We start from the raw sequence: 25,464 nt of genomic DNA on the forward strand, positions 1-25,464 counted from the left end.
TTAAACAAACAATGAACACAGAGCACACTTTTTTCCCTTGGTAAAAAAGTATAATGTTGCAATGAGTGAAAAGTTCAGATGTTTCATAAATAAATATCTACATATAATTCAACATTTCCCCTAAACACATTTATTCAAATATGTTCCTAACTAAACTCCAGATACCTATTACAGATTTGCTAGATTATTTCCCACCTCTGTATCTTAAGATACTAAAGTTTTATCACCTCACTCCTACTTCTAATAAAAAGTATTGATTTGCTGTATCTTAAGATTTATACTCTGTCTTCGCATAAAACTCAACTCTTAATGCATTTTTTTAAAGCCATCATTATCTCAAGCACATGGCACAGAATTGTATTTACGTTACAATGAAACCCCACATTTTTCAGTATGTATTTGAAAGCGGTTAACATTTTTCTATCCAAATCAATTTGCTTCTCAGCAGTCAGTGTTGAAATAGGCCTTTTTCTAGTGTCTTAGGTAACAGTTCTGCCTTTTCTTGCCTCTCCTTCCTTGCTTACATGTATAAATGTCCATTTATAAGCTGCCAGCTGAAATAGATGCCAAACTTAATCCAACTGCAGAAATTCACAACATAAGCTACAAAAAATACATCACTACATGCCTACAGACTTCACAATCTCTCTTAAAATGTCTGACACAATCCCCCCCAAATTATACTGGAAAGATTCAGTACTTTATTTGCATGCGTGCGCAGTGAGGCTTTTGTTCTTGCTGTTGGCACTTGATTTCCAATGTAAACATTGAGGTATGACTTGCAAGGGCAAAGAGTTCAAGGTCATTTGTTTTCTTTTCTCACAGTGGGCAAGGAATTCATGCTGTATCTGCTAACCAAAAGTAAGGATCAGGGAAGTTTGAAATAGGAGACAGTAGTGCTATGGACCACATTAAAAACAAAATAAACAAAGAAAACATTGGAAAATGAAAAAAACATTGATAGCAATGGGAGCAAAAGGAATGTAAAGTCTTGAAAACCAGCTGCTGGGTAAAGCCACTAGTTCTCTGAAAGTTCTGAGGGCTTATAAGGTTGGCAATGTCCCACCATTTTGGATGTCTGGCCAAGCCCTGGTTCAAAAAGCAGGAAGCAATAACGCATAGATTGATTTCGGTTGTTAGTGTACAGATACCTACTGAGCCAGGATATTGGTTGTTAAAATGACACATTCTGACAGGTGAAAAACATATTTAAAATATTTGGCTTGGTTTTTGGAAGGAAGGAAGGAGATAACAGTATTGAATGACAAATTTTAATCATTAAAGGCAGGTTTTCTCTTATTTTTACCTTTGAATGGCATGATATTTATTTTTTCTTAATGATGACAAAGCTAGAAGATTCTCAGGTATTTGACAGTGTTTATCATCACAAGAACAGAAAGTAAGAGCAGCAATTTTGGATGACTTGTCCAATGAGGTCATTAAAAATTCTTATCTTGGAGAATTTTAATTGGATTTTTTTAAAAAGGACTTTATAATTGGATATTGAAAAACATAGCATTTTCAAGTGCTGCTGGATTGGGAGAAGGCTGCTTTTTGTTTGCCAGTTCAAGTATCCCTCTGGAAACAGAGCTGCAACATTTGAATTGTAATTCTAGTTGGCAGCAAAAGCTGGTCACCATGTCAGAACTGTTCTGACACAGTAAATGGCTGAAGTAATGACAGGAGGAAATCTGCAGGGAAGTATTTTTATTTATTTTTTTTTTTAAATGTTGGCTCAGCTTGCATCAGTGTGGTCCCATGGGTTCCCATGACCACCATCCCCATCTTTAAATAAAGTAACACGCTACCTCCAGTGACAAACACTCACCCAGCACTGCTGCATCACTTCCAGACCACTGATGTATGAGCTGCTTCTGCCACCAGTAAAAGTTCACAATTTGTCAGCTCAAGAGTCTGTCCTTTGCTAATGGATTAGTTTTGAAATGTCTGCTCTAAGTGGAAGGCTTTATTTCTTTATTTACTTTTTCTAAAAATGTGTACAAGCAACACACTGGTTGGGCTCTGGCTTCTTGTAGTAGAATCCCCAATTTTAGAGACCTTCTTGATCATCGCTTCCTAAGACTCTGCAGGAAAAAGGGATGAGGGCAATAGTGCCCAACCTGCATATCCAAGTTCTTTTTTTCTCCTTCAAAGACACTCTCAGGCACGGAAAGAGAAATGTAGCATGCTTTCAAAGAAAGGAAGATACTTAATCCACAGACTGAGGCATCCACTGGATGAGGCATCACTGCCCTACCACAGACCTCCTGAGTCCTGGACCCAAGGGAAAAGAGTAAGTAGTCCCTTATTCCTGCCACACAGGTGCTGCAGAGAGCAACAGAATCACATGCTTGAGGCATTCAGGTATGATTGTATTGTAAATCACAGGTATACGATTTAGACCCTTATTCATGAAAGATTTTGAGGAATGCAGTGAGGATTTAGACAAAGGGAAATCTACCTAGTTAGCGAGGTTTTGAGTGTAATTTGGTGCTCCCTTTGTTATCTGTAGCAAGCAAGTGAAGAAAAGGGCCTCTGAGGTAAACCTGCTCCCTGATGGATAGGGAAATCTGAGCGGCTGGAGCACATAGCCTACTTCATCTTAGGACCCCAGAAAGAATCTGTGAAATTTCAGGGTACCTGAAAAAACAGGCATGGAAACAAAAAATCCAAGAGAGTTGGAGAAGATAGTTGCTCTTTTCTTTCTTGTCTTTGAGCAGCCCTTGTCTTTTGACTTTTTAAAAACAAGGGAGATACTTCCTTTAATTTTCCTTCACAGACTGAGCCTACCTGTTCTGGCCAATGCACTTGGCTGCAGCTGTGGGGTGACTGCACGCTTTTGTGGCTCCCTGGCAGATCTTCCAGCAAGCTGATACCAGCCAATGCACTCATCAGCAATGCTCCTTTTCCCCTCAGCTCATTACCTTCCAGGTCAAATATGTGCCTATGAGCAGAAAGCACAGGCAAAAGAGCCTAAAATGGTCTTCTCTTCTGCAAGCTTCAGAAATTTGCTCTAGCTGAGCAACTCACTGCAACAGCAACGAGGCAGGCTACCATAAAGAGAAGCAAATAAGCAAAACAAAACAAGCCCAGTGCAAAGTCATTGACCCTAATTTCCTTCTACAGAAAATTGCTTTAAAGGAGGAATCCAGAGAAACACTAAGGACTTGCGATGGATGGTCTCACCTAGTGTTTCATTGCTAGGTAGACATAGTACATCCATAAACAATTTGCTAAGAAACACACCATCTGTAACTCAAGCTGGGAACACAAAATACATCAGAATATGATGGAAAAAAAAGTAATGAAATATTTTAAAAAGGCCATTCCCACTAAAAAAAAAAAAATCTCCACCTTGCCTATAACTTGAACTGACCAGTACACCTCCAGATTTGCAATCCATTTCAATCAGCATCTTCATACAAAGATAAATTATGTCTTTTAAAATGCAAGGAGTTAACCTATTTTTCAGTGGTAGGCAGGCGGTCTAATGAGCAACTCTCCAATGAGAATAAATGGTATTGAGATGTGTCCATGACAGATGAGAGATCCGATTCCCTACTCCAGCTACCATATTGTTACAGCAATTTTTTTTTTTGTTAGTGTAATAAGTAAATGCAAATTCATCATGCAGCCACCAGTTTATTTTGCAGCTGCTTTCCAGGTTATTCACCATATTTGCTTAACTATGAATGAAAGAACAGACAACAGAATCCAGAACGCCTGTTCCCGGACACTATGGCTTACTGGCAAAGAATAATTACCAGCAACCAATGATGGGACATATCACATCTCTTTCTGAGACTATGCACAATAAGATGTCAGTCATTCAAAGAGCTAAACATTTAGACTTGCAGGGAACAGAAGACAGCAGAGCACTCTTCAACCGCAAGTTTTCACTATGCCTCAAGGAACAAAACAGGAACCACTTTCTGGTTATTAGTCCCCATTTAGGCAAAACTATTTCAAATGCTCAATGACAAATATATAATCTATGGTGGGAGAGGGGAGAAGCAGGGCGGGACGTATGGGTCAAAGAAATTTCTATCACAACACCATCCACACCAAAGACAATGCACAATGGTACAATGTAGACAATCAACTCCCTCAGCTCTTATAGGGCTTTACAAACTTCCAAACAGAAACTTTTTACAAGTGAACTGCTTACTTCATTTAAATATGTAGCCTGTATAATCAGAGTCTTTGAAGTAGGGAGACAGATGATCAGGATTAGCCTTTTGATCTTGCCAAATTGTTTTAGCAAGTAACAGCTATGCCTAAAGTCTTTTCTGGAAAATTTTATTAGCAAGAATGGTTACAACAGTCTCAGAGATGAAGGTTCTCTCAGTATCACTGTTAAATAATCTTACAGAAACTGAAATCTTACAAAGCAAACTTAAGCTCTGCAAATAACAATGATAAATTTTATGTAAATTCAATTAAAATTCCTAATAAAATGAGCTACAATTCTATTCAATGCTCTGTACATATGCACATCAAGAAAAAAAAAAGAAAAAAAGAAAGATGTGCTTTCACAGGATCTGCTGGATCCACAAGGACCTCAGTCTTGTTCTGCATTCATCTACTTGTACCCAAATCAAATCAACAGATCTTGCATGAGAACCTCTAGATCAGAAGAGGTCAGGCTCTGGAGCAAATCAAAAAAGGACGTTACTGTATCAATAAGCCAGAGACACCTTCCCATTTCCAAAAAAGCAGCCAAAGTTGCCTAGTTAGAGAATATAGCTGATTAACATGAGCTCAGTAATAATTTGTCTCAAATTTAAGGCAACTTAAAAGAAACAACTTTCTCTCCTTAGTGTGTGTTATAAAGGGCTGTGCTCACATGACACATTCTATGCATCACCTTAAATTAGAAACATTCACAGCCACTGTTTTTAGACAGTGTATACACAGAAAGACACTGTGGTTTTAACACAGACAAAGGAAACATGAATTTCTTCACTTTTAATTTTGTTTTCTGCCCTCAAGACAAGGAAAACAAAATTCCTTCAGGCAATCTTCTTAGCCCATGCTTATACAGTGAAAAAAGGGAAAATAGCCCATTCACGAAAAAATGGTTATCATCTAAATTTTATTGAGGAAGACCTAAAATTTGTTAACTGTAGTAATGGAACGCAGAAATCGTTTTGAAAGTTTGTTTGTTTTCAAGCAATTTCTGGGTCAAAGAAGAAAAGACAGCGGTTCTGGGTTCCTCCCCCCAAAAAACGTATCTGATAAATTCAATCTATTTTTATGCAAATGTTTATGAATAAGCTCATAGTCTTCTTACAGATGAAAAGTTAAATGATGTATAGGAAGAATGAAAGTAATGTTAAACTATGAGCTAACAATTCCACTGGGGTACTCTGGTGATACCAGATATGAAGAGAGAAATTTGCAAAGCAACCATACACCTGAAAATGAAGTCACTGCATGTTCTACTTGTTAAACTCAATCTGGTCACAGTTAAGAGGGAAAAATAAAATAAAGGTGTACACAATGACCCTTAACCCTCTACCAATGCACCATTTCAACTTACTGCTAGAAGCAGATGGACAATTCTACAAAAGAATTTGAAATACAAAAGACTTGAGGGCAGGGGAGTTGTTGCTACTTGTTTTTCAAGCCTGCTGCTGTTCAGAGGCATTTCAGCTTTTTATTTACAGACTGAAGCTATAAGGAGTTACAATCACTTTTCAAAAGTCAAAGAACAGCATCATCCAGCAGACAACAGCTCCTTGCCTTTATCTCGTTGTTTTTATCACCCCCTTTATGTTTTAATAGTTTATTATCACTCTCTAAATTACAGAATGTTTGTTGTTTTTTTCCTCTCATCCTCTGAAATGGATTTAAAGCATCAATCCATTAAGAAAAGGCAATCATAGAAGCCGGAAGAAGTGAGGTAGTGCTGTGGGGTCAAGGTTTGGTGTTTTTTTTTTTTTTAAAAAACAAACAAAAACCAAAAACCACATTTAAGCGCATCTCACATTGCATGTGTACAAAAATGTACTTACGAAAATACACATATTGATTAGCTCAGAAGTGAAACTTCAGGAAGACATTTGGGTAGTCTGAACTTTTCAGCTACATTTGTTGCCTACTTTGGCATCTGCAATAAAGTGCTTTCATGGGTGCCCATCACACACCTACAGAAAGGTGCTTCAGACAACCACTGAATTAGTTGCTCAGCGTAGTGAGGCCATTGGGCAGTTTTCTTTCAGGAGTCTGTATGAATTCTTTGGGCCAGACTCGTGCATCCATGCTCATGAAGCTGCCTGGTATCTTATCACATACATCTGTGTTACTTACATCAGAAAAGATGCATAAATAACTCACCAAAAAGGATCTGATGCAGGAAGAAAATGCACAGTTAACGAAAATAAGAGTTGTATTTGTTTCACTTATCAGAAAAGAAAGAGAAATGACTACACAATATGTACTAAGGGACTGTTTTAACTCAGAAATCAGCATAACGAAAACGAATGGCTTGAAGTGGGCAAATTAAAAGTACGAACAATGCACCAACATCTACAGTGAAGCTGGTAGTCAGTGGGGAAAAACCACCAACAGACACAGTGGATGTTCCCCTTTTGGTACCATTCAGAGCTTTTATAGAAGAAACATCTGTCTGTCTAATACAAGCCACAGACACCAAAAACTGGGTGACTTAAAACTATACGCCAACTTTGAACTACATCTTGAGGACAAATTCTGCCCTCCTTTGGATACAACCATTTTTCAGTGAACCTACCTGGAACAGCACCGCTATGGAGTTTCTAATACACCATTTGACTATTATGGTCACACTGGTATCTTCTGGAACAAAGAAATCAATTAAGGTAGACACCAGTTTGATAGAGCAAGAAGTTGAGAATGACACTAAACTTGTAAACGTAAACTCAGTACATTCTCTACGAAAAAGTCATTCTCTTGATGCATAATTACCTTTTTTGAGTTTTATAATACTGATTTAAAGACAACACCCCCCAACCTTCCACACACACCTGTGTCACATTCCAGATGGGGAATCCACTGTTTAAAACAAAACTGAGTATCTTCTTTCCTTAAATTACTGTACCAGTTTCTGTAAAAGGACCTGAAGTTTATCACTCTGGTTTAGAAGAGTCAAGAAGTACATTTAGCTGCAAAACTTAACTTAGGTACATGCTTAAGTGCTCTGCTGAATTAGTTTCTCATAATACTTTCCTCCTCCACAGCAGAGTTCATGCAATAACTTTGCTGGTCACTGACAAAACAGCATTTGGACATAGGAGACAATTGTTAAACAGCTTTTCCTCCTACAGGCTTTTGAAATTAATACTTTATTACTTCATACAAGACAGTAAAAATAATAAAAATAATCCCACAACTTTTCATGAAAATTAAAAGGATTTAAAACCAAATCTTATTAAAAACCCAAACAAACTTTGCACTTAAAACCAAACTAAAGAAATACTGTATATACACACATGTTTTTAAGAAGAGATTATGATTTTCTATTTGATATCAACAGGCACTCTTCATTCATCATCTGCAAGAAACTAGGTTAGGTCTCCATAGGCCACAGTCAGAGTTATTAAGTAAGTAAATATGCCACTGCTTCTGTGCCCTCCTTTTATTTCCTTGCTTCTTCAGTCTCATCTGGCTCTCTCTCTTGATGCTCTCTTTCCCACCTCATTTCTTTCAACTCTTGTCTGTACTTCCGTTCAATGAACCGTTTCTGATGGGCCATCTGGGGAAAGTTATCTGACACAAGGAGAAATATTTCACATTAATAAACAAACTGGTAACACAGAAAGCCTCAGCTCTTTTTTTTTTTTAAACTTTGATGAGATTAGGGGTAGGGAGGAATAATGTTATTACCATTTTTACTCATTTATTTCTAATAATCCATAGTAAACCAGGGCTGTGTGTCATAAGACTTTGGTTTCTTTACGATTTCCACATCTGTTTCTCCTGCTACAAAGCACTGCCAAATCTAATACACTCACAAAAATAAAATATAAAATCCTGGTATAGCAACATGGCCAGGTATTGCCTGGATTTTATATTCTGTTCCCTTAGCAACAGGTGGTCGATACTGAAAAACAAATGTGAGACTACTGTCAATGCTGTCAGGGTTTTTTGTCTTGTTCTCACTCCAAAAAGTATGAGCCACTGGTTCCAAGCATTGTACAGATGTTTCCATTATTATTATCATTTTAGAACATGCAGAATCCACGAGATGCCCCACATTATGGCGGGGTTCCTAATGGGAAAGTAATTGTGCAGCAAAATGGAGCGCAGTAAAATCTGTTCCTGAGAAAGTTAATGCTTGGCTATATACCATAATACAGCCTTAGCATAGTCTAAGAGCATGGATGAGTGAAGACTGGCTAAAACAGACTAGACAAGGCTGTGGTGATGGAGAAATAGCTAGGGGGGCAGATGCTTCTGATTTCAGACATTTGTCCATTGGCTGGTACGTATGTGCACTAGTTAGAACTGAGGCTGTAAAACCAGCTTATGTAATTGCTCTCAGTTTAGTGCACAGCTCACAGAATATGACGTTTTCTGCATGACCAGGGTGCTGACATTCATCTGTGCCTCTGTGCTGCAGAGACCTGCACTCTCCCGCTGGTCAGAAAATGAAGAGGTGGTAGAGTATGTGGCAGCTTGCAGTTGGTGGTAAATCCTGCTGGGATCACACAGAGCTCTGGGATCAGTACTGGCTACCTATCTATGTCTGAGATGAATGCAAAAGGTTACTACACTGACCTTTAAAGCCATAAAAAAATCTGGGAGATGTCTCAGCAAAGGACTACTCTCTCTAGTTGGCTACCAAGAGAGAATTCAGCTGAGGCTCCTCAGGGAGGAGTCCCTTGGCACCAAGCGTTTTCCTCCTCCTTCTGGGTCCCAGGCAGCACAGATTTGTTCAGCTAGAGAACACAGTGCAGAAGCCATGTAATCTGCAGGAGCTTGTGGTAGAGCAGAATGACTCTCTACTGCTTTGTTTTATTGGCTGGTGAAATTTGTACCTTTATCACATACTATAGAAATAAAAGGTTTATTCATCAGTTTTTTACAATTCATGCATAGGAGGGTATATTTATTTAAACCAGAAAGCAATCTAAACAAAAGCAAATTGTTTTAAAATTGCTGCTGTTTTTAAAAACACTAGTGCTTTGTTTAATGGAGTTCTGTTGCTCATGTGCACCACAAAATGAAAATCAGATTTTCAGCACTGTGCCTGTAACGTGATTCTTTAAGAACTGTGAACTCAGCTTGGTAGCAACCTGTTTATTTATAACCCATTTAATATGTTGTGAGGGAAACTTATGTAATAAACTCATCATGGCTATCATTACATATAAACAGGTACATGAAAATTACTTTTACTTGAAGTTAACTACTTACGCATTAAAAAAACAACACACAAGTGTCCACTCCACAAATACATACGTACTAGAACGGGTGCCCATAGGGGCTGTGGAGCCTCCATCCCTAAAGACAGTCAAAACTTGACTGGAAAGGCACTGAGAAACATGACCTAACTTGAAAAGTTGGCTCTGTTTTGAGGGGTGGTTGGACTAGAGAACTCTAGAGGTCTGTGGTATTCAAACAAACACATATGTCAGAAAAGAGCTGTGAAGTCCTTGGACTGATAGGAGATGAAGCTCACAGCTCTCTGAGTGGTGATACCATCACAACAAAAAACACTCAAAGAAAACTTCAGTAACATTTTGTAGATATTCAGCGGAGGAGGGAAGTTACATTTTTCTACTTGTCAAATTTACTGGTGGTGAGAAGTATATGCCTAGCAGATGGATATAAAAAAATTCTGAATTACAGGGATTGTCTTATGAAATTTTTAAGCCCTGGGATTTCCAGACGCAGAGATAACAGATTAAAAAACTTTGGCATCTGAGGGACTGCATGTCTTCCCTTTGCATCAAATGCAAAAAATGTACCTCCCCACGTTGTTCTGAATCGACAGCTTCTGTTGCACAAAATGCATGTAACCTATTTGCTTACAGTATGTCCACACCTGGCACTTTAACTCAGCTGACCGAAGTTCTTTCATAAAGATGGTTGCATACACTCATTCCTTTCATATCTGAGACTCCATTGCAATGAAGGACTGCTCCCATGCTGGCTATCCTGTGCATAATTTTGAGAGATGCATACACAGATCACTGGATCCTCAGATGATATAAGCTCTTTTTAATAGATAAATATTGACTTACACTAGCTGGGGATCTGCCTGTTAGATTTCAACCTAGTCTACTGTATAATCTGAGATCAAATTCTATTTTCTAAATTGGCAACTGAAAAGTAATTTTCCTCCTCCCCTAAATTAGAGAATGAGACAACCACACCATCAGAGACTGCTTAGTCTTATCCCACTGCCTATTTAAGCATGGAAAATCTCAATGAGACTTCAGTGCGCAGGGTTCCCTCTAAGTTGCAACCTCTGTAGCTGACCAACTCCCTTTAAAAAACACCTGTTGGTATCATATTAACTTCACCTGTTATAAAATTGTCATAAAACGAAAACCTGCTGCTCAGAGACTGACAGCATTCAGCATATATGTTCTGTTCAAATCTTATCCCCCACAAAACCTGCACCTCACCTCACTGAAGACCAAGGATGTAAACTATAAATTTTTTTCTTTGTTGCCTAAATATCTTACATTTTTCAAGTGCATCCATTGCAGCTCCCATTTCCGCTTGCTGAATACTGTGAAAGCCAAACAGAAACATGTTATGTGAGACTTAAGTTGTACAGAATAAACTGAAGTTTCTGACAAAGTGGAACACTAGCTAGTCTTTTGTAATAAAACTCTTTGGATAACCAGTAGCTAGTAATTCCCAGAGTGTATGATATATCAGCCTTTCCATAAATATGTGAGCAATAGCACTGCAGCTCCAGTAGAATATTTTTAAACTTACATCAATAACACTAACAGAATATTCTAGTCCATTCTTCACCGAAGCATTTGCTTTTACTTGAGAGAAAAAAAAGGAACAAAATCAGAGGTGTGAATGCTATAAAACCAATGATATTTTTATAACCACCACCAGATTTGGTAGCAGAAAATAAGATGAGGTCTTTAGGGTTCATGGTTGAAGTCTTTGCAACTTTAGAAACCATTCCAAAATGCCTAGAATTAATAACATCAGAAAAAAAATACCTGAGAGCCTTGCACCCTTAAACTTGCCAGCTTAAGTTGGACAGTAATCCAGTAGCAAAGCCAAAGATAAAGTCATTATTTCCTGGAAGCTGTTCTGCAGTTTCTAGTCTGAGAGCCACAAATGGGTTAGCATTGCTAGCCACCTTGTAGGCAAGTTCACCAAAAAAGCTTAAGACCCAAAAGTATACCGACGTTGAACCCTTCATGTATTCCTGAGGCAGAAACTCAGAATAGCCTGAAGAAGGCTCTATAGCTTTCCTTTTCTAAGGCCAACCACACACTTGTCTATCTCCATGGTTAGTCATTTTGGACACCGCCACACTCAAACTTTAACAACATGCAATTAATTTTTCACTATACCTTGGGCCTTTACCACATCCTATTCTTTCCCCTTTGAAGTAAACAGCTACTGTGTATGTCCTGGCATGAGACGGTCCCACTGTCTGCAAAGTCCTGAAATAAGAAAGATACAATTTATTCAAGCATGAAATATTAAAAACCAGAATCGGTTTGTGGCACATACATCACCAAGCTTTCAGTCTGCTCAATACGTATAGCAGAATTAGTGCAAAGCATGGAGCAAGGGTTGAAAGATGCCTGTATAAATCACACTATCCCAGAGACTACCAGTATGGTGTGCAATAAAAGGAGAAATTTACATAAAATGCACCTCGTTTATATTGGTTATATTTATTCCTCCAGGTTCACTCAGGAGCACCACATGAAAATTAAAACTTTAACCTATAGGCAAAAGTGCAAACTATAACACAAAGTGCTTAAACACTGTGAATACACTTGTAATAAAGTCATATAAATTGTGCATAGCTATGCAATTGCAAATAATCACACCAATATGATTATTGTGTGCACTAAAATTTTAGTCCCTGAGAGTTGTGCAGTTAGCAAGGTTTTAAAAGGACTTTATACTGGACATGGTAGCTCTCTACATACTGAATTATCACAGTACAAAGAAATTTTCCATCAGCTTTGAACAGTTACAGTTTGTCACAAAAACAAACTTTCCATTTGAGCTAAAGTCTAGGATATATATCAACAACCATCTAACAGGGAAAAAAAAATAATTCCCTAGACATGCAATAAACTGCTGCTTCTGCTGTCTCTTCCTGCTGTCCCAAACCTCTCCCCACTGTCAGCTTAAGTTCTGTCCACTAGAATCACAGAATCACAGAATCAGTACAGTTGGAAAAGACCTGTAAGATCATCGAGTCCAACCTGGGGGGGGGGGAAAAAAAAAAAAAACTACCTTGTTTCTTTTTGGATGGAACACCAATTTCACATCAATTTTTAAAGTATCTGACTATAGTACTCTGTCTCCGTGTGCTGTGACAAGAACAAATAAAACCCACCCCAAATTTAAAAGCAGTAGTACTGACTGGAGTGAAACAGATAACCCCAAGAAAAGGAATTTAACAAGTTAATAAGAAGATAACAGCATATTACTAGCTCTAAGCTGTACTATAAAAATCAATTTATCATCACAGCAAAACAAAACAAACATTTGGTAATTGATACTCAGTGGGTTTTACAAGAATCAGGAATTGTTTCTTTTGTATTCATCTCCCTCACTCAAGACAAAGCTGTGAGCCCTCATACAGAGACACTGAGGAGTCAAATTTGCAGAGCAACAGTTGCAGTGTAAAAGCGATCATATTTCTGAAGTGCACTGTTTGTCACCATAACTGAACTGCTACATTTAATTGAAATCTTTACTTCAGCAAATGTGACAAACGCACTTAGACTTTCATTCTTCACAGCTTTTTGATATAATCCCAACAACACAAGCCTTGAACTTTGATAGCCTTTATCTCTTTTTTTGGGGGCTAACATTGCACCCCTCCCTACATTAATTGAATGGATATGGATGCAATATACAACCTTAAGTTTATTATTGCCTCTTTGAAGCAGCTATTATGCTATTTTACACCTGAAAGAGGGAAGTGAAATCCAACCCATCCAGCTTCAGGTATCTAACAACTTAAGAGGTTCATTGACCTGAGCTCTTCTATCACTAAACAGGAGAACATACGCAGGATGAATTGTGCAGCAAAAATGTCCAAAACCTGTGGTGCCCTTCACTGCCTGACTCTGCAGATCAGAAACAGAGCCTACACTCAGGATGTGTAACACAAGGCATTTATTATGTTTGCATAATAATGTAGAGTGTAGAGAACTTCATACTATGACTGAAAATAGAACGGAGGTATCTTGACTTCATATCCAAACAGCCATTGTTCCATTCATTTCATTTAAAATACTGCCATTCCTTATGTTAAAAGAATAAATATAGAATGATGCCAATGAAACACTTCATTCGAACATGAAAATTATATTTCCCCTTGAAACTGTACATGGTAAAATGCTTACTAGTTTTTCCTTGTAATGGCTTAAAACACCTAAAGCTTGGAAGACATTGGTTCAACATTTTCCAACTTCAGACAAAGAGAGACTGGAAGGCTTGGATAACTACAATAAAACCAAACTACGGCAAAAACATAGGGTGACTGATCACATCTTCCTCCATATGTAAGAAAGACTGATGACTAGCTTGTATCCATAAGATACCAGTTCTTACTTGTAAAGAGGAATGTCTGGCTCTTTTCCTTCCGTCCTAAGAGTCAAGCAGCACTGTTGAAGCTGAGATTTAGGATCATTCCAATCTTGATTTAAAATAAACTCCTGTAAGAAGTTCACAAAGATGCTTTTATGATTGACAGATTTTGGTAAGAGTCCAAAACACAATAATGCGTTAAAACATAGTGGCAGGAAAGTAGGAACCTGACTAGTCTTACCTTTAGCCGTGGAAAAAAGCATACGTTCATGAAAGTGTGAACATACTCCAAATCTTTATCAATGTATAGGGCAGCAATAAAGGCTGGGGGGGGAAAAAAAGGTACTGTCACTGATCCAAGGAGAACGTTAATGGCTTGCACTTTTAGAAACAAGTATCTCTGAGTACTCTAAAGCCATATTCAATTATGTTTCACAGCACTGATCTGATGAGGGTATTATTATCCTGCATACACAGGAAAAAATAAAGTTGACCAAGAGATTAAGTGACTTACCCAAATCCACTCAGTCATTTAAAGAGGTAGAAAAAACACTCAGCTCCACATCTCACATTTTAACCAGGAGACCATGGATACTTACAAATAGATCACTACTGGGTACCATAAAAAAGTTTCAGGTATAAATCACTCCTATTTGTGTGCAATTTCCATTTGCTAAGAGGACTTGGCAAAAGCCGAGGGGTCTAAATGGCTCACAAAATATAACAAAATATACAAGATACGGATTAACTTTCTTTGCAAAATATTTATCACTGTTCACACTTTCTTTGTAAAGAAGGTAGCACAAACTTTCATAAATATACTAAAAATAGTTTAATTTCAACGTAGCTTTCCCTCTTGTGGAACGAACATTTTGAAACCTCCTAAAATGCAGTCAAATGAACCACAGAAATACTCACTTGCTGAAGGAACTACTTTATCTTCCAACAGTGACACGAACATGCTAATGAAACATTAAGACTGCTGTTAAATAGATCAACTCGGCATACAAGCTTTAACTTTCTAGACATGCTTTTGGCCTGGTCATCATGACCCCTCAATTTCTAAGCGTACAACTTTGTATCTGCAAATTACGCCTCCTTCCTGCTTTCATACAGACTTCAAAAATCTAGGCTAGCGTTCAAAAATCTGGCTTTCAGAGATACAGGCATAATTCATTTGAAAACCTGAACATATATTTTTAATAGTTATTTGGGGGATTTCTAATGGCTTTCTTAAACAAGCCCCAAGGAAAAAGAAGTTGCATAAGTACTAAGCTGTTACAAACAAATTAACTCACATTCCAAGAGATCAGCCAAAGTCTTAGTTCGAAGAGCTACAGGTCTTTTTGTCTTGTCATTTGTGATGGCAAATTCTTGCATACCCAGCTCTTCTGCCACCTTGGCCTGTGTCCTGTTGTTCACCAAAGAACTTCTCAACAGCTGCAAAAGAAAGAAGCTCCACTCAACGGTAACAATTTGCAATGCCAAACTATAAAAGGTAGGGAGAGCTAGGGGGAAAAAAAAAAAAGTTACTTTTATTCTTGTAGCCTCTCACTTCTCTCAGTTTATTGACATTTTGTTTCAGCACACCTCAGATGATTTACATACACACACACTCTCTTTCTACTGCTGATTTTTCTTCTGTTTCAATTCTCACCAAATTTTATTCATTCTATGGACACATTACTTCTGTAGATATGTCGTGCATTTAAAATGCTTGTTTGTGAGCTTCTTTGCAATCATATACCATCTCTTCATCAGTCCTGTACTTTTTCAGCTAATCTGCATTTTTCTAGTTTAAGTAATACACAGTTATATATATTTTTCCACATCAAGTATAAACATACAATATTCTGGAGTCTATAGAGCAGTCCCCAGTGTCCATCAAATAAGAAATAAATAGGCAGTAATTAAAAAAAAAGCATATTAAAGCAAGACCGTCCAGTGTTTCAGAACAAGCAGATGAGGAAGCCGCTCCATTCATCTGGCCAAAGAAGAAAATGCGTAGCTGGACAGCCTGTATGTACTGTTTGCCCTACTGAAGGCAGTATAGCTGAGCCAATGCATCCCTGACAAAGATCTGGCTCTAACATTTTCAATTTATGACAATGTCCAGGACACCTGGTTCTCCAGCAGAGTTCGCTGAATTGCTTAACCTTGGCTCTAGGCAGATTGTTTCTATAAACACAGAGGTCTGCCAAAGATACAATCCCACACAGCTTAAAAGAGTATTTTGGAATTTTAGGGTTTCATACAATTTTCTGAACCCCTTGTTAAGATGAGCTTTTTTGCTGTTTGTTTGCTTTTTTGCTTTAAATGAAACAACATTAATTTAAGAGGTTAGGGACATTACGGGAGGTAGGGGTGGGAGGGAAAGAATGTCTCTCTTTGCCACTGTTTATATGTAATCTAGAGTTGAGAAGCTGCATACACATTTTTTCTCTCTTTGTCTTCCATGTCACATTTGCTCAGCTTATTAGATCCAAGTTATATGCTACCTGGCTCCAGCATGTCAACTGAGCTTATGAAAATCAAGATTTATTTGCTGAGCTTGATACTTCATCTCTGACAACAGATAAATAAAGAACAGTATGTTCATAATTTGTTTGGCAATGATGTATGAAGCAGATACTCACAACTTGATCTTCATAAACTAGGCAGACTGCAGATAGGATTATTACCTGCCTCCCTAACCTCTGCTTAAACTCATCTGCTACTTGTTCCTTTCCAAAATTCTTCCCTTTTATATCCTTAGGATAAATAAATAATACTTTCCTCAACAAAATCCGAAGTATGATATGCAACCTACGAGACAGAAGTGCAGTATCATATGACAAAAATCTGTTCCTTGTAATGGGAGAAGAAAGATCTTTTTTGCTGTGTTTGCAGAGTATTTTGATGGGACCCGTAATCATGATTAGTAGTACCATAAAACAAAGAGCAATATATACACTACACAGTGAATAGAGTTAGAAAAAAAATAATTAACCTTCTAGCACTGTGGTTATCAGCTTGCTCCGTATTAGAATTTGCCTCCTCTACAAGTGTGATCTAGCAAGAAAGTCACTTCCCCTCAATGATATGGGGAAGACATGGCACCTGTGCCTTCCCCGCAACTTTTTTAGATCTAGTCTCCACTCTGGCAACACACAGCCTGCATCACTGTAGATGCCATAACATGTGATGGATGCTCAATTGGAGCTTAACTCTCATTACAAAGCAATTTCTTTTTTATTCTTCCATCTTCACACAGCATACTACTATCCATGACTGTAGCATAAGCCAGTAGTGGAGAAGCTGTATCTTCCAACAGCCAACAAAATTTCATCCTCTTTTTTGGCAGATCACTTGGCTATCTCAAAATATGTAGAAAAGACTACGATCTCCTTTCTTTTTCTTAAATATAGTTAATTTACAGAAGTCTCTCCACAAGTAATCACTACACACTGGGAAGCCACTGCATTGCCAGTCAAGTGGAATCTTCCCATCCTTGACTGAAATTGTCCTCAACACTACACACACCATTCAGCTGATGTTCTGTTATTACTTCGAATGTATGTTCCCAGATAACAGGAGAAAGAGCTCACTGTTTGCCATTTCTCTTCAGATCCCACATCAGTCGTCTTTCTCACAAGTCTCATTTAATTTGTCCTCAAATTTAAAAACATTCTAAGACAATTTTCTTTTCCGCTGCACGCGCATCCCCAGAGTTGAGATTTTATTCTAGGCATTGCCTACTTCTCCACATCTTTATGTGTTTTCAACATCCACTCCACTCTAACTTTATAGTTTCCCCTAGAAACTGTGCAACTTGTTCTACTTGCTTAATTTAATGATTAGTGAGTTGGCAACACAGAGACATTCTGATCATTATTCTGAGTATTTACAACCCATTAATACCAACACTTCATATCCTTCTTGCCAAATAGTTCTTGGAAGATTTATCTTACTATAACAACACTGATGCCTACGTTCTTAAAAGTTGCCTACAAAGAAAAAAAAACTCCACTAATCTTGGATTTCTGCCTTATGTTTTTGTTTCTCTGAAGAATGAATATGACAAGGCTCTTCCCTTTTCAACTTTTACTTGAAAAGTTCAGCCTTTATCTACTCTGTCTCCTGAATGGTGCAGAAGAATCCATACAAATGTAAATGACACTTAACAACTGGTGAAGAAAAATTAAAATTACTTTTAGTCAGAGCATGTACTTTTTTTCTTGTAAACAGCTTTAGTCCAAAAGACCCCAGAAGCATATTCTTGAAAACACACTGCCTACTAGAGACTTAGCATCACCATCCCTTTATTGATTTGAGAAAAATACTCCAAGTAGCTAAGAAACCTACAGTGCTACTTCCTAATTTTAACCAGAAGACTCGACTCATATTCCCGATACATGTATTGCTTTTTTATTCTAGTCAAGACTTGAAAACTAAGAAAAATTTAGTAAGCCTAAGAAAATTTCTTCCTCACAAAGAAAGCCACAACTGTCTAGCTGCAGTACTAAATGAATCAATCAGAAAAAAACTACATACACTACCACCCTACGTTTAAAGTACTGTAAATTGCTGAAAGATCCCCAAACTGGGTTGTTCAGAGCCCAGATAAGAGAGGCTGAAAGGCTACAATAATCAACAACAGATGACTATAACAATAGTAAAATTAAATTCAAAAGCTACCACAGGAGCTCCAGATTGAAGACAACAGGAAAACCAGACTAAAACAGATTGTAAAAACTTCTTATCAGGAAACATAACCCTGCCTGGTTGCAGGTACAACAGACTAGAAGTCATGAATAAAAAAAAAAAAAGTCATGTGATGTGCCTATTTAATTAAATGGTTTAAGACACCCATCTTTAAACAAGAACTAGTCTTATCTCCCAATTTCATCACTGACAACCTTAAAATTATTGATCCATTTCACAGATGGAAAAAAAAATATTGCAGTGGGCTCATAAATCACTATTTCCTATTCATTGCAGTGCTCATGACTCAAAATTAACAAAGCCTTATTAAGAGCAGTGGTTGCTGAGGCTTCTTTTATTAATCAAACCCAGAATAATTCACTAGCTGCTCCCATAATTTCAGTCTCCATCCCACTCTTGCTCTCCTGGAGAGCATGATTGATGGCAGTCTCACCGTTAAGTGCCCTTCATGATGATCGGGGAAATGTATGAATAAATACTCTGTGGCTACCAACTGCATTATGGAGTCACCCAGGAATTCCATCCTCTGGTTGTGGCCTCTGAAAAATGAGACATCAATGCAGCAAAATCAATAACCACTCAGGGAGGAAAAAACAAAACCAGCATGCACACACAAATTAAAATAAAGAGTGATCTGAAAGTGAGCCTCACTCATTTCCAAACACATTTAAGACAATTTTCCAGTGTTAACCAGGTGAGATGAAAACACAGTTCATTACTGTTGTAACACCAACTTTCAGGGAGAAGCAAATCAGGGTAGCTACATCTAAACACCATTATTAGATCACAGATCTGGGACTAATTGGAGGAGATGAGCAGTTGACATCAAGTTTGTAATGTGATAATGTCTCTACCTGCAACTTCTTATAAGAAAGTGAACTAATGAATGCAACGACTTCAATAGAGAAAAAGGTCTGTCCATTCACAAGAAATAAAAGGATCAGGGTTTAAACTCACGTGAGATCCTGGACTGGGTAACCACTGATATGGCGGTACTGTTTGCTTTAAGATGGGGCCTGGCAACTCTAATCAGAGACCCAAAAGCAACTGTGTTAGGTCCTGTACACACCACAGAACAAGGGCTGAACTTGTACCAGAGAGTATGCTTTTACTTCTCTCCTCTGAACAAATGTACTTCCATGTATGCTTTGGCTACTGTCTCAGGAATGATGTGCAAGTATCAATGATGCAGGAAGCTCAGAAGAAACACTGGGATGGCTAACATAATCTCTAGTCCTTCCTAAGGTATCCACTACTGACTACTGTCAGAGAAGAGATACCGAGCCAGGCAGGCTTGCGAACACAGCTGCTCTATTCTCCTCTGGAGAACAGATATAACATCTAGAGTTTGTTTACAAATAAAGCAATCTGGGTTACTAACAAAAGGACCAACAGAGCTACATAAGGACTCTTGTTGTGTACTCACAGAGTCAGATGGTTAAAGCCTACTGTCCTCAGAGTGAACGCACGTGCTAGAAGCCGAACATGAGTAAAGATTACTCCAATTGCCTCCTCAAACTCTGTAAGCTTTTGAAGAACTGGAGAGGTCTCAATGAGTTGCCTGTCAGTATTGGACTCCTGCAGCTGTAAATAAAATGAAGTGCAAATAATGGCAAACTGACACTGTTTCAGAACTTTTCAGAGAAAAGCAAGCCTTCTGTAAACCAAGGGCAAAGAATACAGTGAACAAGTCATTCTGCGGACAGCTGAACCAAGAAAACCCAGTTTCCTCTGGCTTTTTGTCTTGGATAATTACCACGCAAAGAAGATGTGAGCTCTTACATATGCTTTTTCAACAGTTGAGGCATTTATAGGACATTGCTTATATGGTCTTGTCTCTACATATGGATAGCATGGGCTACGTATTTTCACAAAATAGGTACAATTGTATGTGTCCGAGTTTTTTAATATTACCACATTGTTTGCAACTGAGCAACAGATTCAAAAATTATTAGAACAGGGCTGGCAGACTGACAGCATGTCAAGATGAGACAAAAACCAAATCTATTTCTCCCACTTCCCTTCGGTATCAAAAATCAAGAATAAATACTTAGTATATGAAATTCAAAAGGGTACAATAACACAAGAATATAAAAATTATCACTTTGAGTCAGTATCTTTTCTTATCAGTTTCTTGTCTGATGTTCTTGATGTGGTCACACTGTTAAATGGCTTTCTGGAGCTGGGAAATAGCTTCAGCATTTCCTCCAGCCACTGGGCATCTCTCTTGTATAGCAATGCCTTAGAGGAGGAATCATCCAGATAAGAATGCCTAAAGGAAAAGTAAGAATTGCCACGTTTTTTTAAAGTGGCATTAAGATATTTTTTGGTTTGTTGACTGTCCTTTTCTATTAATTGATTACATTCAATTTGTCTTTTTCCTTAAACACTACTGACATTTCAGCTGACATTTTTATAGAACTACATATCCCAGCATCAAAATCCCACACTTGGGTGATAATGGACAGTTTGGAGTTCAGTTGCATGTGGAGCTGAGACTGCTTTTTGCTTCCTCATACACAGTCCTTTATATTTACCTACACAGAATTTCATCTGCTTTTTTACTCCATAGTTAGTCACTCTTGCACTCTTGCAATCAGACTGCAATTCTTCAGCCTGCTGTTGACCCTGCTACTCTGAACAACTTGGTATTGTCAGCAAACTGCCACCTCAATGCACATCCTCTTCCCTAAGTTGTCAATGTGAATGGCCTGTACTTCAGCAAAACTCCCTAGGGAAATCTGCTGGTGATCTCCATCCCTTGTAAGATGTGGTCATTTCACTCCTGTTCTCCATTTCTTATGTTTCAGCCACTCCTTTAAATCTTGTAAGAACTGACAGTATTCACTGGGGTTGCTTTTTCTTTTTTCTTCCTTTTTTTTTTTTAAAAAAAACCCCCACATTTTTAAAAGCCTTTCATGAGTGCCTTTCCAACAGCCTCTTAGGAAACCCAGCAGACAGTATCATCTGCATCATCATATGCTTTTCTGTCTCCTCTAAAATATCCTATTCATTTGTGAGGCAGAGCTTGTCTTTACATGTTGACTCATTCTCAAGAGACCACATTTATCCAGGTGACCAGTAATTACTTTTTTCATCACTATTTCTACTGACTTAACTACTGCCAAAAAACAGGGTTACAGGCCTTCAGTTCTGTATATCTTACCCAGAGCTTTTTTTTTTTTTTAATTGGCATCTAATTTGCCATATTGTTATGGTGACTTTTAATAATTTTTAAAATGCCATTTTTCAGGCTAGCTGTGCCCAAAGGCCAACCTGAGCAGCATGTGTTTCCCCTAATGGCAAGTAGAGAGCTAGGATGGCTTCTGGGACATGGAAGAAAATAAATTTTCATCACATAAGGTAGTAGCAAGAAATGATAAGCTGCATATACTGACTGTCTCCAATCTCTAAGCAGAGTCCAAGTCTTCTCTGTGAAAGCAGAGATAAAAAGGTTAAAATAAAATAAAGTAAGAGAAAAGAAAGAAATCCAGAGTAAGAAGAATTTTCTTGGGAGCTTGTATCACCATGCAGGATAGCTGGTGCTGAATCTCAGAAGTTTATCTTCCCGTTAAGACTCTCTTCTGTTTACACTCACAGAGAGTTGGTCATAAAAATGCTTCATGTGTGCTGATTTGTTGCTGAAGATTTTGTCTATGTACCCATTGCAAAATCCGTACAGATATATGAGACATTTTGGATGGAGACCTTAAAGTGACCTTCTGCTGGAAGAGTGTGCTCATAAAAAGTTTCAAAGGAGTCAAACTGACTGCACAAAACAGCAGAGATTTGGTTGGACAAAGAAAACCTCTGAGATGTTCGTATGACCCTCAAAACCTTACTAACTGACTGGATGACAATTTGAATACAGCTATTCTTGCAGCATCCCTGCACACTTGGAAAATACTACCATGTTTGCTGTGAAGACAAGGAGCTACAGTGCAGAGAGTGACTTGCTCTAAGTCTCCCCCAGGATTCAGTCCGGGAACAAGGACTGGGAAACCATTCTCCCAGCTTCCAGCATTGTAAACTAACAACTTGTGAACTTGTATCCTCCAATACATGGAGGATAAATTAGCCTTCAGGCACCTTTGTAATTTCAGTGTTTACTTGGTATTAAAGCTACCGGAATCACCAAAACAACCATGCTATCATTGTACAAACACACACAAAAAGATAAATAAATTCAGCATCTCACTCTTATTCCATTCAACTAATGTGCCTTCCTACTATTAAGGTTTCAGTCTTAATTTCTGGTTAACAAAATACATACATAGATTGGTTTTGCACCCTTTTTCCCCCAACTTTGAGAAGATGAACAAGAAGCTGCCAAAATGTTACTTCTCACTAGATTTATAATATGAGAAGCACAGTTCTATATCAAACATGACCCAAGGAAAGGTGAATCATTAATCCTCAGAGAGGCAGAGACTCATTTTTTATTAAAAAAACCCCAAACCAAACACAAAGGCAAATATATACACTCCTTTGGATACTTTTTAGCACAATTTCCGAGATGTCACTACAATGGAAACCTATGGAAAAGCATCCCTGAAAATAAAAGAGAGCTACGAAATTTATTACAGAAAGGGATACACTTACTTGGAGTGGGTGTAGTGGATAATTAAGCCATACATCCCGCAGGTCCTGCAAACATTGAGAGATGCCTTTAATGCCCAAGGGAGTCATTTAACAAATTCCACAGTACTAAATAAAATGTCATTACTTGAAATACTGAACTATTTCAGATGCTGACTCTGCTTATTGCAAATTCAATAGTGCTGGCAAACTAATTTTTAAAATCATGTATTTGCTGTTCAAACTGCCTGTAGTTCTCCCAATTAGCTTGTGTCAAAGAGGTGGAAAAATCCTTGAACCAAATAAAAAGTGGTTAAAGGAAGAAAAAGATTTGTTTAAGCCTCAGGACTAACTTTATTTGCAAGTACTCCTCAGTAGCAAGTTTGACTTCACTAAAGGCAAGGACTGAAGAAAAAAAAACATTTATTTTCTTCTGTTTCATGTAGGCTTCCTTCACTACAGGCACTGAGCAGCAAATAAACAGAGTTACAATAGGCTTCAAAATTCTTTATTTTAATAAGCTTTGTCATTTCACAACTCGGAGACTTTCAAGAAGGAAAAGACTGTATAATTCATCCCCTCACCACCGCCATGTGTATAGACCCAGCAGTGCATATTGGTTACTTTCCTTAGTCATTATATGGGACAAATTCCAACTAACAGTCACCTAAGATACAGTATGCAAGAATAGATCAGACTTTATTTATGCATTTGGGTAAACATTGGATGAAATCCTCTGTATTTTTTTCAAAGATACATTTAAAAGTTTAAGGGGTGGGAGGATTTAATTGATGAAACAGGAATAGTCGCTCTACATGTGCGTCACTTCCCTATAGCATGCTGTCTTGATCCACAGCACCCATCTCTGTTGTTAGAGCAGCACTTCGAATGGAAGTCTGCAGGTTTCCCCACACTACTCACCCTTCCCTAAGCCAACCAACAAACAGCACACCTGAGGAAACACTGTTTTTTGGTTGTTTTTTTGGTTTTTTTTTTGGTTTGTTTTTTTTTTTTAACGTGAAGCAGTGCAGCTTGCTGTCCTAAACATGCTATGCTACATTCAGTTTCCAGGAACTAAGTACAACAGGCGTGTTCCTGTTGATTTCTGATTCTCAAGTAAAACAATGGAAATGAAAGCATGTCTTCATTTATTTTTAAAATGGAAATCGAATCATAGAAATACGTTAATACCTTGTCATTGAAAAGTAAACGTCCAAATAATTGTTTTGCTTCTTCTAGGCTTCCCTCTAGATAAACAGCTCCTGCACAAGGGGACCAATATGTCAAAGGTTAATAATGTATTAGTACTTAGATCTCTGCTGCCTTCACCTACAATAAGTTTATTTTTTAAAAGCATGCTTTCTGTGGTAATACATAATTTTTTGAGAAATTTAAAGCATGTTGAACACCAACATAAATCAATGGTCATAAAGTGCACAGGAAAAAAATGAAATAGTTACATCAGTGATAGAAAACGATACATACAAAGAGCAAAGTTTAAACAAATTAGGCTAGAAGCAATCTATATCTAAAAGTAGTTTCCAGTAACCAGCTAACTATACCATATATGTAGATAGTGAAAGCCATGAAATAAATTTCAATAGCTAGCAAATAATTTTCATTTATTCTGTACTTTCAACAACACCACATTCTGCATATAAATGATGTGTCAGGACTATTCCAAACCTCAGTGGCTCCCCAATATCACAATAATACATTGTCTGAACTGGAAACTGCACCTCTGCATCTCTCAACTTACGGAGATTATGGTAGGTTTTGTTTGTTTAGCCCTCACTAGCCCTCCACATGCCCCTTATTAAGAAGCCCTGCAAAACTTGCGCTAGCGTATTCTACTTTTTGTGTATACCATACACACACCATATCTGCACAGGCACTTTATAAATTCAGTATCAACATTTTGTCCTTTGATACTCTTTACAGGAGGGCTTCTGAAAACCTCCAACTAGTTCTTGTGAGCACATCTTTATAAAAGCAAAGGGAATACACAGCCACATGAAGAACACAGAGGAAGGGACTCAATGTTCCCACATACAAGGAGAACATGCTTTGCCTCCTGTGTTTTTTCCTCCCCTCTTTCCTTTTAATTCCTCAGTAGGTCACTACTTTCTTTGGACTCTTTGGAGAACAGTTTGGGGGTTTATAAGACTATCTTGCCAGAGGCACATTATGAGAGCAGAGAATTTCAAACGGGCCCTTGGCAGCCTGCTTATAGTTTCGGTTATTATTTTCATCACAGGGAAGAAGCACCAGACTTTTACAAAGGTTCTTAAGTAGGAGCTCCAGACCCCACATATACTTTTACAGTCCCTTAAAAAGCTCCCAGATTTTAGCTCTGGCCCTGACAAAATCTTATTGCTCAATTAACTCTGTGAACAACTTTGTATTGGAGGTTAAACAGCAAGCTTGCTTTCTTAG

The 25,464-nt window shown here is 37.9% G+C and overlaps 1 protein-coding gene across 1 annotated transcript in view; it reads right to left on the minus strand.

Annotated features, from left to right (window-relative positions):
* Positions 1-7,482: 7,482 nt before the first annotated feature.
* DROSHA (drosha ribonuclease III) overlaps positions 7,483-25,464 on the minus strand; it is a 79,289-nt gene continuing 61,307 nt past the window's right edge. The window contains exons 23-32 of the mRNA XM_059815245.1: positions 24,220-24,290; positions 23,053-23,097; positions 19,877-20,034; positions 18,884-18,989; positions 15,045-15,186; positions 13,988-14,070; positions 13,771-13,874; positions 11,538-11,630; positions 10,677-10,723; positions 7,483-7,749 (exon numbers count right to left, since the gene is read on the minus strand). Of these exons, the coding sequence (XP_059671228.1) occupies positions 7,619-7,749; positions 10,677-10,723; positions 11,538-11,630; positions 13,771-13,874; positions 13,988-14,070; positions 15,045-15,186; positions 18,884-18,989; positions 19,877-20,034; positions 23,053-23,097; positions 24,220-24,290 (980 nt within the window). The 3' untranslated portion in view covers positions 7,483-7,618. The remainder of the gene's footprint in view (positions 7,750-10,676; positions 10,724-11,537; positions 11,631-13,770; positions 13,875-13,987; positions 14,071-15,044; positions 15,187-18,883; positions 18,990-19,876; positions 20,035-23,052; positions 23,098-24,219; positions 24,291-25,464) is intronic.

The sequence above is a fragment of the Gavia stellata genome, chromosome 3 (assembly GCF_030936135.1).
Source record: "Gavia stellata isolate bGavSte3 chromosome 3, bGavSte3.hap2, whole genome shotgun sequence".
Taxonomy (NCBI): Eukaryota; Metazoa; Chordata; class Aves; order Gaviiformes; family Gaviidae; genus Gavia; species Gavia stellata.